The 14,355-nt window shown below is 34.6% G+C and overlaps 1 protein-coding gene across 1 annotated transcript in view; it reads left to right on the top strand.

The window, feature by feature from the left end:
* Nucleotides 1-14,355, top strand: part of KCNH5 (potassium voltage-gated channel subfamily H member 5) — a 511,342-nt gene that overhangs the window by 331,439 nt on the left and 165,548 nt on the right. Inside the window, exon 8 of the mRNA XM_043987371.1 lies at nt 3,202-3,401. Coding sequence (XP_043843306.1) covers nt 3,202-3,401 — 200 coding nt within the window. The remainder of the gene's footprint in view (nt 1-3,201; nt 3,402-14,355) is intronic.

Genomic DNA, 14,355 nt, shown 5'->3' with positions numbered 1-14,355 from the left:
GAGATGTACTTATGGTTCTACAGATGGTATTTTTTTCTTTGAAGAATCCACCAATGTAGAATGTCATTTCCTTTTTATTTAAAATTCTAAGCCCCGCCCCAAGCATTAAACCAATTATTGTAATATGTTCAGTATGGCTCCTACACAATAAAACAACATTAAGGAATGACATAAGGTTCAGATAAAGACTGATGATACAAAAGTTTTTCCATAATATTGTTTTATCTTATATGTTGCTGCATATAATATTCTTCATTTATAATGTATTAAGTCTTCTATTATGAATTTTTCTGTCATTTGGTACTTAAGTATAACCAGAAAAATCTACCATAAGATAACTCTTTCATCTAGGGATAGTGTAGATAAGACATCATGACAATTTAATTTATAAAGCAAGTATCTTAGAGAACATCAAAACATTCAGAGTGCCTGAGTTTATAAAAAAACATCTAGTCAAACATTATGACACACAATTATTACAGTAGAAATATGTCAACAACCACATTTTTCAGGCTAATTATACTTTTATACTTTTCTTTTTCTCTTTGTTTATTTCTTTTTGGTGAGGCATTTGGGGTTAAGTGACTTGCCCAGGGTCACACAGCTAGTAAATGTCAAGTGTTTGAGGCTGGATTTGAACTCAGGTCCTCCTGAATCCAGGGCTAGTGTTTTATCTACTGTGCCACCTAACTGCCCTGCAAATATCTCTTTTTTTATTTGTTTTTTTGCAGGCAATGGGGGTTAAGTGACTTGCCCAGGGTCACACAGCTAGTGTCAAGTGTCTGAGGCCGGATTTGAACTCAGGTACTCCTGAATTCAGGGCCGGTACTTTAACCACTGTGCCATCTAGCTGCCCCTGCAAATATCTTTTAAGGCAAATTCTACTCCCATTTTTAAATAACATCAAAAATATTCATTCTTAGTCTATATTGTAGGAATGGAATACAAAGTGCTACAAAAATCAAGCCATTAGTGACAAAGCATACTGAAAATACCTTTCTGGGGGGAAACATTTTATTTTCCCTTGTTTCTAACAATTTTTCTCCATGAAAAACAATAAATTTCTATTTTTTCATAACAAAAAGCTGCTTTTCATATTAATTTACTACATCACTGTGATTTAGGAATTCTTAACACAAGACAAGATAATATGTAAGACATTACATTTTATTAGAACTAAATAGGAAAAATATAGTGCTAACATTTCTCAAATGAATTTCTAAATATTTTAATATTTAAACCAAAAAAATACAGATTCTGCATCTTTAATGTACTTCAGTCAGTATCAAACAATGTAATCACATGGAAATATGTGAATAAGGTAAGGTTGCTAAACCCTCATTGCCTGCCCCTTCCCCAAAAATGATATTTGCAATCAACCCTATGCTATAGATATCAGGGTGAGTTGAGCACTTCATACATTTCAAAACATTGTAAAAACACAAGGTATCACAAAAATAAGATGACAAGTGATACCAGATCTTATTCTATCCATTCATTTCTATTTCTTCTTCACCAGATACATTTTAAAAGCTATTAACAAGAAACAAAGCTGACAATTTCACATTATACCTTTTCCCACTTTCAACTCACTCCAGTAAAATGTAACACTTTTTTATGTATAAGGCACCATACCAAAATTTTATCAGAAGTAATGCTAAGCCAAGATTGGGGGTGAAAGATGAGGAAGCTCAGAAATGTGGGAAAGATAAATGAGCAAGCATTTTATCACCAATCTTGGGCTAAAAATCTACAAAGACATTAAGTAACTTACAATCTATTGGGAACAATATGCACACACACACAAACACACACACACACACATACAGACACACATATATATAAAGTGACAACAAAGGCAAATTTTGGAATAATGGAATGAACAGTTGGGGAATCAGGTTGGTTTCCTATAGAAGGTGTTACTTGAACAGAGCTTTGAAATGAAAAAGAGGAATTCGAAGGGGTAGATGTGCAGTTGAAGTCCATTCAAGGAACAGCTAGTACAAGAAGGCATAGAATAGAGAGGGTGTTATGTATGAGGAATAGAAAAAAGATAATTTGGGCTGGATCATAAAGTATGGTAAGGGGAGTAATGCATAATAATGTCAGAAAAATGGCTGGAATCACATTCTGAAATGTTTCAAAAGAGAAACAGAGATATTTACTATATATTTATTCCAATGAGCAGTAGGGGGCATTAAAGTTTATTGAATAGCAGAAGTTTAGTAATACCATTAGAATTATACTTTAGGAAAATTGCTGGCAGCTCTGGGGTGGATGGATTGGGGAGAGGATACACTAGAGGCTGAGAGACTAATTAGGAGGCTACTATAGTAGTCCGGGTGAGAAACAAACTGTGGTGGTGTACGAATGGAGAGAAGGGGATGAATATGAAAGATATGGTGGGAAATACATGAAAAACATTCCCAACTTAGGTTGGGTAATTAAGAGCAAAGAGTCAAATATTAAGTAAATATAGAAATTTGATTTACTGGAAGGATGGTAGTGCTAAAACTAATAAGGAAGTTCAGAAGCGTGGGGATTTGGCAGGGGATAGAAACATAATGAGTCCCATTTTAGATATGCTGAGTTTGACGCATTTGCAGTATATGTTGTATGGGGATGTGTAATAGGTAGTTTTTGATGTATAGGTGGATCTTAGGAAAGAGGTTAGGGCTGTATATGTAGCTTTGGAATATTCAGCACAGAGATGATAATTGGACCATTAGAGCTGATAAGGTCACCAAATTTGAGAGTATATATAGAGAATAACATAGAACCTAGGCTCTTGATGTAGAAGATTTATCTGCAAAGGATATAGAGAGTTATCAGATATGTAAGAAAAGAATCAATATCATAAAGAATCAATTCCCAAATAATAATCAGTCCCTGGAGATTGAAAATATAAATTTAAACTGAAATTTTATTCAAAGGAGACCAAATGAAGGAAAGATGTTCTCACAAGTTCCTGGGCTATGATATCTTTGACCCATATACAATAACATTATTTATCACTAATTGCTTCATATTCCTAAGTAAAGAAGTTGGGTCAAAATTCACTTTTTTTGGTCATATACTCTACTGAAATACACATGTTCCTAGCTTATGATATTCATCAACATGATCTTTATATTTATGCTTCCTTTTTTATTTCCCTAGATTATTTGTGTTTACTTTTTATCATTTTTTATTCTCTTTCAGCTCTCCTATATGCAACTATTTTTGGAAATGTTACTACAATTTTCCAGCAAATGTATGCCAACACCAATCGCTACCATGAAATGCTGAACAATGTTCGGGACTTCCTAAAACTATACCAAGTCCCTAAAGGCCTTAGTGAGCGAGTTATGGATTATATCGTCTCCACATGGTCCATGTCAAAAGGCATTGATACAGAGAAGGTATGAAGTGCTTAAGCATTTATTTCCCCAGTTATTATACTCATTTAATGCATGCATAATTTATTACTGAACTTTCCAGTATATAAAATAGACTAGTATGACTATATTTCATAAATGGTATTTTAATCAATGTATTGAGTGGCAATCACTTATTTCCAGCTAAGGTTAGTCCATGTTGTCACTCTAGAAAACCTATTTTCTCTAGTTAATAATTGCACTTGCTTTAAACATCTTCACTGCCACTCAAATGCCCATGGTAATTTTCTAAAGCTCTTAGATAGCTATTAACTCTGCTACTTAAAACATACAAAAACAAACAACAACAACAACAAAAACTCTACTTCTTGTTTGTTTTGACTCTGATATCTTATCAACTCAGAGTTCAAAGGTCAGAGTCACATGCTCTAATTTTTATCCAAATCTCAAGCCCCACTTTCAGCATCCATCTCAAATAGTCACACATCCTCTACTGGAATATTTTCAAGAGAAGAGGAGTTCACTATCCATGAAACAACCCATTTTATTTGGTCACAGGTAAAACAGAAACAGTTAACTGTCTTAAATATAAATATGCCTCCTCTCCTATCATCAATTCTTGTTCATCAATTTTTCCCAAATTAAAATAATACATTTTTCTTTGATCTGTTTCCTCTTCCTCAGTTTATAAAGTAAATACCTTTTCTTACTTCACATTCACCTAGGAAATTGTGCTTTCTTCCTTGTCTTTCCAGCTAAAGCAAGGACAAAATATCCCCTCCAGTTTCTGTCTCTCAATCTCATTTTTATAAAATTGACAACATTGCCATTGTGAACAACATAAAAAATCCTCCTCCACAAGGAACAAGCAAAACCAACTCTAAACATACACTCAATTCTCAAATCTCATCTGAAATTTAAGAAATGTAGGAGATGAAGTAACTTCAATGACAAAAGAAGCATCTTTGGAGAAATGTAGAATTTTGCAACTCATATTTTGTGTGCCAATCTTGAAAAAAAATGCATTAACTAGTGACTCAAAAATTGAAATGAGAGGAAGACATACAGGATGGACTAGTAAGTGTTTAATAACTGGCTCTCTGAAAATGCATGACACACTATTAAGATTAATTTGCAGGGGGCAGCTAGGTGGTGCAGTGGATAGAGCACTGGCCCTGGAGTCAGGATTACCTGAGTTCAAATCCGGCCTCAGACACTTAACACTTACTAGCCATGTGACCCTGGGCAAATCACTTAACCCCAATTGCCTCAGTAAAAAAAAAAAAAAAGATTAATTTGCAATATTAACATTTTACCTACCATTTTCTTAAGTATAGGCTAATAAAAATCAAGCCCTGATTTGTAGCTTTTACCAATTTCCCAAGTATAAATTCTCAAACAGAACTTACAATTGTATCTCTTCAGCAAGTCTCCAGTATACCTCTGTTATAGCACACACTTGTTGGTGAACGAACTTCAGCTTTTATTTCAATGGGTATGACTTTCAGTCTTTCAATGACAATTCTTCCTCAAGAACTGTTTTTCTATCAAAGGGAAAGGAGAAATGATTTGGTTAGAGGAATTAGATAAGGAGTTTTTAGAAGAAAAATGTAACATGAGAAGGAAATCTGCTAATGGTATTGAACAGTATGTAAGAAGCATAGCAGGAGTATTCTGTTTGAAGGAAGAAGGTGCTTACATGAGGAAAATGTATCAGAAAAGGGAGCAGAATTGCTTTCTCTAGAATTTCACTGGGCTAGATTTTGCATTATTTAATGATGCTGATTTCATTGGAACCCATTAGACATGAACACCCATGCCAATGGAATTAAAATGATGAATGAGGAGGAGAGAATCATATACAGGAAAGAATTATTATTCCTTTTAGATGAAGAAGTCAAAACAAAATGGGTAAAGACATTGGAGAGGAAGAACGGGTTGGAAGGATTGTCTCTCATTTCTTTCAGAATGCTTAGTGCACCATGCCCTTTGAAATCATGGAATATAAAGGGTTCTCTTGCCATTGTGGTAAAAATTATTTGTGATAAAGATTAATATTCCCGTTTTTAGCTAACTCATTTGGGGGGGGGCACACCTGGCCCACCCCAAGGTTATGTATGCTACTGAGCTCAGAAAGGCAGCTTTTGAAGGACCTCCACTTTTGGGGGATGAGAGATTGAACACTCGCTGAAGGGAGGCAAGCTGCTTCCAGAACACTAGGCATTTTCCAGAACTCTGCCTTTTTCCTTCTGGGTCCTTGCGCTAGCAGTTCATGCTCTCGGCGTGGTGACTGGGATCTGGGTGGTGTGTGAGCAACCTTAGACTGGTGGGCTGTTCAGGTGTTTGGTGAGTTTAATTATGGAAAACCCTAATAGGCTAAGTTTAGAGTTAAGAGCATTTTGTCTGTATTTCTATTTTTCTATTTCCTTATCTTTGATTTTTATTAGTTTCACCTTTGTTGTTTAATTAATTCCCAAGTAATAAAATCTGATCCTTTTGTGAACTAAAGTTTAGAGGCTCCTTTCTTATTGGCCTGGGAGAAATACCTAAAAAGGGCAGTTCAGAGAGGAGGCTAAACCTAAAAGGGTCCCTCTGTTAAGGGCTAAAATTCTAGCTAGTCTGTCTAAAATATCTAATGAGTGGTCGCCAATAAATTATAAGCTTCAGCAAGAGTTAGACTTTTAAGCTTTTATTAAGGAGAATAAGAATTTGATAAAGAGAGAGAGAAAGGCCTAGATTCCTATCTATTAAAGGGAGAGCACATTTCTAGCTCCCTTCTCCACCAGAGTCCAGAGGAAAGAGCGTGAGACCGAGCGCCAGTCTCTTCCTTCCTCCTCCCACTAGCCTGTGTCACTTCCTTTTCCAAAGAAAAGACTCCTGGTCTTGCCCTCAAAGACCTTCGCTTCATGGGTGGAACTCTTCTACAGTAAGTCTCCAGCAGGTGGTGTCATTCCAATCGTTATACCTCATAATTCTGGGACCCCAATGTTAAGGCGAGTCACCCAAATAATGCTCCGTATATCAAATTTTGGCCCTCACACCATGCTTGACAGTCTGACATTCATTTAGTCAATGAGAATTCAGGCATTTGAATAAATATAATAGCTGATAAAATAGCTAACAAAAATCCTGCATAGATACAGAGAAGCAGTTAATACTTCCCAAAGCGTTATGACATGTCAATCTGGTATATGCTCTGATTCTGTATGGTTGATACTACTCTTGGAATGTAGACAGAATAGAAATGGCCTTTCAGTCTTGTACCATTTCATGCAAATGGAACATCCTGTGCCTATGTATGCCTCTGATTGACAACAGTGAAGCTATGTCCAGGCAATTGTGGGTTATTGTTTTATTTGTAATAATAATCAGATTCTAGTACAGTTCACTTGTTGAATTCTTTTTTTTTTTTTTTTTAGTGAGGCAATTGGGGTTAAGTGACTTGCCCAGGGTCACACAGCTAGTAAGTGTTAAGTGTCTGAGGCCAGATTTGAACTCAGGTACTCCTGACTCCAGGGCCGATGCTCTATCCACTGTGCCACCTAGATGCCTCATACTTGTTGAATTCTTAATGACATTTTGTAGTTTGTATTTATGGTAGGAAGATTTAGTATCTCTTATTTTATGAAAAATCAATGAGTTTCTGAGATATAATTTCAACTACCTTATTGTATCTTGCTGTTATTAAATGTTAAATATTTGTAATGCACAGTGATATATTACAGCTTCTATTCTTTCTTTACAAAAACTGCACTGATCTGTAAGTTCAGGGTATAAGAAAGGAACTGGGAGATATTTCTGGGCAAAGAAACCAGCCTTTATTAAGAGAAACAAAAGTGTGGTCTACAGTCTGTCCGGTAAGGTCTGATACCCAGGGATAAAAGATTCACAGTTATTTATAGTTCTTTTGATTCATGTATGGTTTAAACTGGCTAGTCATGATGTAAATGGCCAGTTCCCTTTCAATGAAGCAGGCTTTTGGCTCATACAGGGAACTCTTACATCATATGCTCTGGAGAGCTCATTATATTTTAATATAAAGATAATCACTATGGTTACATGATTAATGCAAACTCTAATGATTGTAAGATATTCCTAAGGTTAACACAGGTATTTAACTGGGACTACAGCATATCAGTTATGCAGGATTCTTATGCAGGACTATGTCCTTACTATAAATTACACAATTGCTTCTTATCTTAATGATTATAGATGAAAAAAGATTAATAAGGCAATACAGAGCAAAGCACTCATCATTGATTATTGATCTTTTCTCTTACAAGTGTCCTTAAGAATGAAGTTTTTGTAGTTTCTTTTATTAGTATCCAGATCTCTCACTATCACTAACCTCTTCATTTCCATAAACAAATATATTTGACTTAGCCAGTTGTTTACTGTTTTCTTATTAGTTGGATGGGTATGTGCAGATGTTGTCTGTAAAAGATCTTTTGATTCCAGTTTTGAATTTTAGCTTTTCCGTAGTCTCTTGTATCTGTTCATAAAAACAATATCTATTATATCCTGTGGGTCCAGTGGCATGTGATTCCAATCTTTACAATTGCTCTATAAAATGCCATCTTTTAAAAAATTCTATAAAATTTTAATATGTAATAGGAGAACATCTTTCCAGTTTCCTCCTTTTTGATAAGAAAGTGTTATTCTTTCTATGGCTGTCTTTATTCTAATTAGGTTAAACTATGAATAACACATTGAATCCTTTTATTTAATAGTGAATTACAGAATTTCCTTTTCTTATTTAAATTAGATACTATTTAAGTAAGCTATTTTGTAATGGACTTTGAAATGATTGAAGCCTGTCAAAATGGGACCATTTGAAGAAGAAAATAAAAGGTTGTTGATGATAATCACTTCAAATAGGTAGCTACAATCACCATGTTAAAAAGATAGCTATCAAATTAATTAAATACTATCCTAGAAATAGTTTATCCTGCATCATCACTATTAAGCATAGGTTTTGTATAATCTTGTTTATGGCAAGCATCCTTTAATTAGGCTTTTTGTGCCTCAATATATCAAATTCTTTAAAACTTTAAGTATTTATTATCTAATTTTTGTTGATGAGCTAGTTTCCAAAGATATAGATAAATAGTTTGTTAGAGGCATACACCTAAGATTATATGCTAAAAATGGATTGGAATGTGTAAAGATGAATGCTTTAGACAATTCTGTTTTTATTCTCATTCATCTCCTCAGTAGGCAGATTAAAGAAGCTATATTCTTCAGTCACAATTATAATAGGATTTAATGATGCATTGCAGCTAATTAGAGAAAAATCTTTGCCTTAATTACTGAGATTTCCTTCCACAGTTTCCACATATTTAGTTTTATAGATTTTCAAATGTAGTTTTATTCCAGAAGCATATTAATCACTGTGATTTAATTTAGTCTTCATTTGTTTGTCTGCTCATGGTAGTTCTCTTAACAGAAACTGTATCATTCAAGTCTTCCCTGAAATACTCCTTTATCCTTTCCAACTCCATCACAAACTGCTGTGGCTACTCAGCCCAACCTAGACTAGTACTTGTCTTCAGCACCCAAAGAAGCCAATCTACTTAAATTTGGAACACTTACTCTGATGCTGTACTATTTTGTTTGGTGCCAGAGGGAGTAGAAATTTGACTAAACCACTGTCTAGTGGGGTTCACACCAGACAAGGCTGTGCTTTAGGGACCTTGTGGAAAATGAGCTTGTCTTTTATCATGTTTGCCATAAGACACACACTTTATATCATACTGTTTATGTTTGTTTTTTCTAGATCATTTTAGAAGTTTTAGAATATTTCTTCATTTGTTTCCCACCATCTTTTATGTTACTTTACAAAAGCCATGAGAAGTTACCAGTGGAATAGAGTACTCCCCTTCTTATTTCTTGCTTTGATATTATCTTTTAAAACCATCTAAATTTCCCCTACTTCTCCTTCCCTCTTGTAGAGAGCTATCTTTATAACAAATGTTTTTTTTTTAAAGAAAAAGAGGAAGAATAGGGAAAAATCAGCAAAACCAATCAATATATCAAAAAAATCTTATGCTTTGTGCATTGTTCTACATGTGAGGATCCTCCACTTCAGCAAAGGAGTGGGAGAACATGTCTTCTCATATATCTTCTTTGGCATCATACCTGTTCTTTATAATTTTGTAACATTCATTTTTCTTTTCTGACTGTTGTTCTTTTCCATTTTCATAGTCAGTGTGTGTTATTTTGTTGGCTCTGCTTACTTTACTTTCCATTAGTTCATGTAAGTCTTTCCATACTTCCCCATACTTATCACATCTGTCTTTTCTTATAGCACAGTAATATTTCATTACATTGATGTGTCATAATTTGTTCGATCATCATGCAACTGTTTACTTTAAAGTAACCGGTGTTAAGTTCTTTGCTATCACAAAAGAAATGAAAAAAATGAAAAAAGCTATTGCTATAAATATTTTTGCAAATTTTTTTTCATTGACTTCTGAGGGTAAATGCCTAGCAGAGGAATCTCTAGGTTAGGGGTCATGGGCATTGTAGCATCTTTATTTGCATAACTGCAAATTGCTTTCCAGAAAGGTCCCCATCTCTTATTTAATGAATGTTGTTATTTGAACAATATACTTCAGGAGACTTATAAAAGAATATAAAATTACAGTTTTGTCAATGAAAGGGAACTTCTTTATCCAAAAATTATAAGAACTTACTCATGACAATAGATAAGTCCTGGGCAGTATGCTGGACGAATCTGACCAGGACAATGTAGCTCATAAGTATCAGGATTCGAACTTTAGTTTTCCTGACTCAAAGCCCAAGCAGTTTTCTAGATTGGCCATTCTATAGAACTCTATTTGAAGTAATTTCTTTTCTTCTGGAAATATTTGCTACTATCATCAGGAATTGTACCTAGATTATTCAAGATATATTATACTGACCTTATGTCATAGGATAGGTTTTGGTCTTGATGAGTGAGAGAAAGTGGAGGGCTGAAAATAGTTATGTTTTAAAGTAGAAATATATCCAGAACTTTAAGCAAAATACTGATGTAGATTCTTCTAATATATGAGAGGTGGTGTTATTTTTCACAGCCAAATACACAATGTAGCAGTCTACTTTTTTAATTCAGAGAAAGGATAGTATAATGGTTATACTCAACATCTGCTGTATATTCTTTTAAGCCACTCATCTTTTGTGTTTGGCATTTGGCCCAGCAGGTTTAAATATTACTATTTCTCCCTCAAAGCCAAACACAAAGAAAAAAATAATAATACATGAAAATACAGCCTTGATTCTATATTTAAATCCTGTAGCAGGTTCCTATGGTGATAAACAGTTGTGTCCCCTGCCTCCAAAAATAACTCCACGGGCAAAATGCTTTGCTAAATATAGATCTACTTATATACAAAATGAATATATAGCTGTGTATACACACAGTGGTAATACAGAAATAAAATTAATTCTGAGAGCTTTTTAAGGTATTTACGATAAATTCAGTCATACATATAAACCTTCCTAGATAATGCTAAAATGCTAATACCATCTTATTCTATTAATAGATATCTCTCTCTCTACATCTCTATTCATATCAAAGATGGCAATAGCCCAACAATATTATGAGTTCATCAGATGATACCTTGCAGGATCATACAATTTAGAGATGGAAAAGACCTTAGTGTTTGGACTAGTTTGAACCCCTTATTTTATAAATGAGGAAACTGATGTGTAACACATCAAATTTAAACCAGCAGTAGGTAGAAGAGCCTGGATTCACACTGAAATCTTCTGACCCAAGACCTGGTGTCTTCTCAATCTATCATGCTCCCCCTTTATTAATTTTATTTCTGAGTTTTCTAATTTTATTTATTAAAGTACTGAATTGGACACACATTCACTTCCCCAACCTCTTCCTTCAGTACTTTGCTTAAAAATATAAAACAAAACCAACAACAAAGAATGAGTTAAGCAGACTTTTATATAGTGAATTTGACTAGCAAAACATCCTTTAAAATCTGTCATTTTTTTTGTGGGGGGCATTGGGAGTTAAGTGACTTGCCCAGGGTCACACAGTAAGTGTCAAGAGTCTGAGGGTGGATTTGAACTCAGATACTCCTGAATCCAGGGCTGGTGCTTTATCCACTGCACCACCTAGCCACCCAAAATTTTTAATTTCTTAACAGAGAATCAGGAAATATATTTTAACATCAGATCTGAAATCCATATTGGTCTGGTAGTTGATCTGATATTACCTTCCATTTGTGCTGTCTTTATCTTATATGTTTATAGTTATTTAGATATTGCCTTCCATATTAGAATGTGAGCACCTTAAAAACAGAGACAATTCTCCCTCTTTCTTATCACCCTTAGCACTTAGCACAATGCCTGGTACATGTTGTGGTTGTTGTTCAGTTGTTCAGTCATGTCTGACTCTGTGGCCTCATGGGTTTTGTGGGGTTTTCTTGGCAAAGATACAAGAGTGGTTTGCCATTTCCTTCATCAGTGTGTCACCACTTTACAAATGAGGAACTGAGGCTTGCACAGCTAGTCAGTGTCTGAGGCCAGATTTTAAGACAAATCTTCCTGACTCCAGGCACCTGTGTGTGCCATAGTAAGTGACTAGTAAGTGATTGTTAAATAAATGATATTAATTCTGTTGTCTTTTGGTGTTGTATTCATTTCTGTTATTTTAGCCATTGTGAAATTGTGCATATAATTCTGAATCACTTTTCTTCCCCTAAATTATTTCATATGTCTGCTGATTATTCCTTGAAACACTCATTTGTAATTCTTTATGATAATAAATATTCCTTTACTTTCATACAGCATAGCACAGTTTGTTCAGTAATTGCCCTATCAATAGGAAGATATTTTGTTTCCATTTTTTTGCAACCACATGAAATGTTGGAATAAATATTTTTGTATATGAGATTTTTTGTCATTATCTGCTTAAAGCAATTCTTGCATTGGGGAAATAAGATCAAAGAGCATGAAGAGTTTGACAGCTTTTCTCAAATAATTCCAAATTGTTTTCCAAAATATTTAGAGAAATCTAGAGCTTTACCAACATAATTAATGTGACTATCATTCAATAATCCCTTCAGTGTTGAGTATTTCTATCCTTTGTTATCTTTTCTTTGGTAATTTGATAGGTATGTAAATTTATCAGTATATTACATAATATGTTTTAATTCATTTCTCTCTCATTATTACTGATGTGCAGCATTTAGGGAGGGGATAAGTATTAATAATTTGCATTTCTATACCCAACCAATTGGCAAAGATGGCAAAAAAATTTAAAAAGTTGTCAGTGGTAATAGGGATATGTAAAGGCATGTGTAATGTTTATTGCTGATGGAATTGGTCCAACCATTCTGCAAAACAATCTGAAATTATGCTTTTAAAAAGTGACTAAAATGTTCATATCCTTTGACCCACTATTCATCTTTTGTATCAAAGAGGAAAAAGATAGGGGAAGAAATCACTTTTGAAAGAAAGCATATCAGTTCTTTTTTTATACTAAAGAATTGTAAATAGAGTCCCCCAGTTGGATAATGGTATATATTTAATAGAATATAATGCCTGAATATAATAGAATGACTATGTACATAAAGAAATGATGAATATGATGAATTCAGAGAAAGATGGGAAGATTTTCTTCTGCACACTGATATAGGAACAAGTTATTAAGATGTTGGAGGACAACTGAGATTAGACCCAATCTCTCACTCAACTACCTTATAGGAGTTTCCCTCTTGAAGAGGAACACAAGAATGAGACCCTATCTAAAGAAAGGTAGTTAAGTTAATGAAGAGTCAGGAAACTTGATTGTATGAGAAATTCATGGAAAGACCTGGCATTTATAACCTAGGAAAACATGGCTGAAAACTTGAGCTTTTTGAAGGTCTATCATATGAAAATGGTACCAAATTAATTTTATTTTGCTACAGAGAAAAAAAAAATTAGGGCTAATGCATTAGATAATGGTTATAGGGAAATGGATTTCGGATCAAAATAAAGAATTCTCATAATTAGAACTGTCCAAAATGGAATAGCATATTTTATGTACTTTCTATAAATGGATTATTTCAACCAAAAGCTAGATAGCCTTTTGGTACTGGAAATCTTTAAGTAGAGACCACTTTTATGGCATGTTGTAAGGGGGATTCTGGGATTAGATGGCCTTTGTGATCCATTTCCAACTCTACAAAGCAATGACTGTATCATCATGAATTCCACAGTGTATAGAATTAATTGTTACTTGAGGTTTTTATGCCTCCACAAGCACTGGCCTGGGGCTCTGCAAACCGCTGCTCCACCCACTGGTTGTAGCCATTGCCAGGGCTCTGGCACCTCACGTCATCACCACTCACCAACGCCTACATGGGCCTGGCAAAATAGGCCTCATCGACTGTTGATGACGTGAGGTGCCAGAGCCCTGGCAATGGCTACAACCAGTGGGTGAAGCACTGTGCAGTTTGAGGAGCCCCAGGCCAGTGCTTGTGGAGGCATAAAAACCTCAAATAACAATTAATTCTTTACAACAGAAAATTTATACTCTATTTCTGAATTGAATAGGTGTTTAAATTAGGTTTACACTAGCATCCCTGGACTACTGCCAAAAAAGCATGCATTTATGAATATTTGAAGTTCTCCATATAAAGAGAATGACAGAAAAAATGAATTTTTACAATTTTGCTTCATTCCCACTATACTTTCTATTTCTAAAACATGGCAATTATTGGTCATCTTACAACAACTTCTTGCTGGTCATTGGATTCATGGATGTGGCTGTTATAGCATCAAGGTGGCTTACTATAAAGACTCTTATAGACTTCTGTTTGGGACAAACTGCCTCAGTTTACCCAAATAACTCAAGGAGACCACCAAGTCAAACAGAGACAGATTTATTACATCCCCATGAGGACGGGCAAAACCCAATTACACACTGAAGTCTTGCAAAGATAGGCCCAGTCCTCTAGGTTTTTATAGTAAT

This window comes from Dromiciops gliroides, chromosome 2 (assembly GCF_019393635.1).
Source record: "Dromiciops gliroides isolate mDroGli1 chromosome 2, mDroGli1.pri, whole genome shotgun sequence".
Lineage (NCBI taxonomy): Eukaryota > Metazoa > Chordata > Mammalia > Microbiotheria > Microbiotheriidae > Dromiciops > Dromiciops gliroides.
The sequence above is the reverse complement of the archived record's forward strand: the minus strand, read 5'-3'. Positions and strand labels throughout refer to the sequence as shown.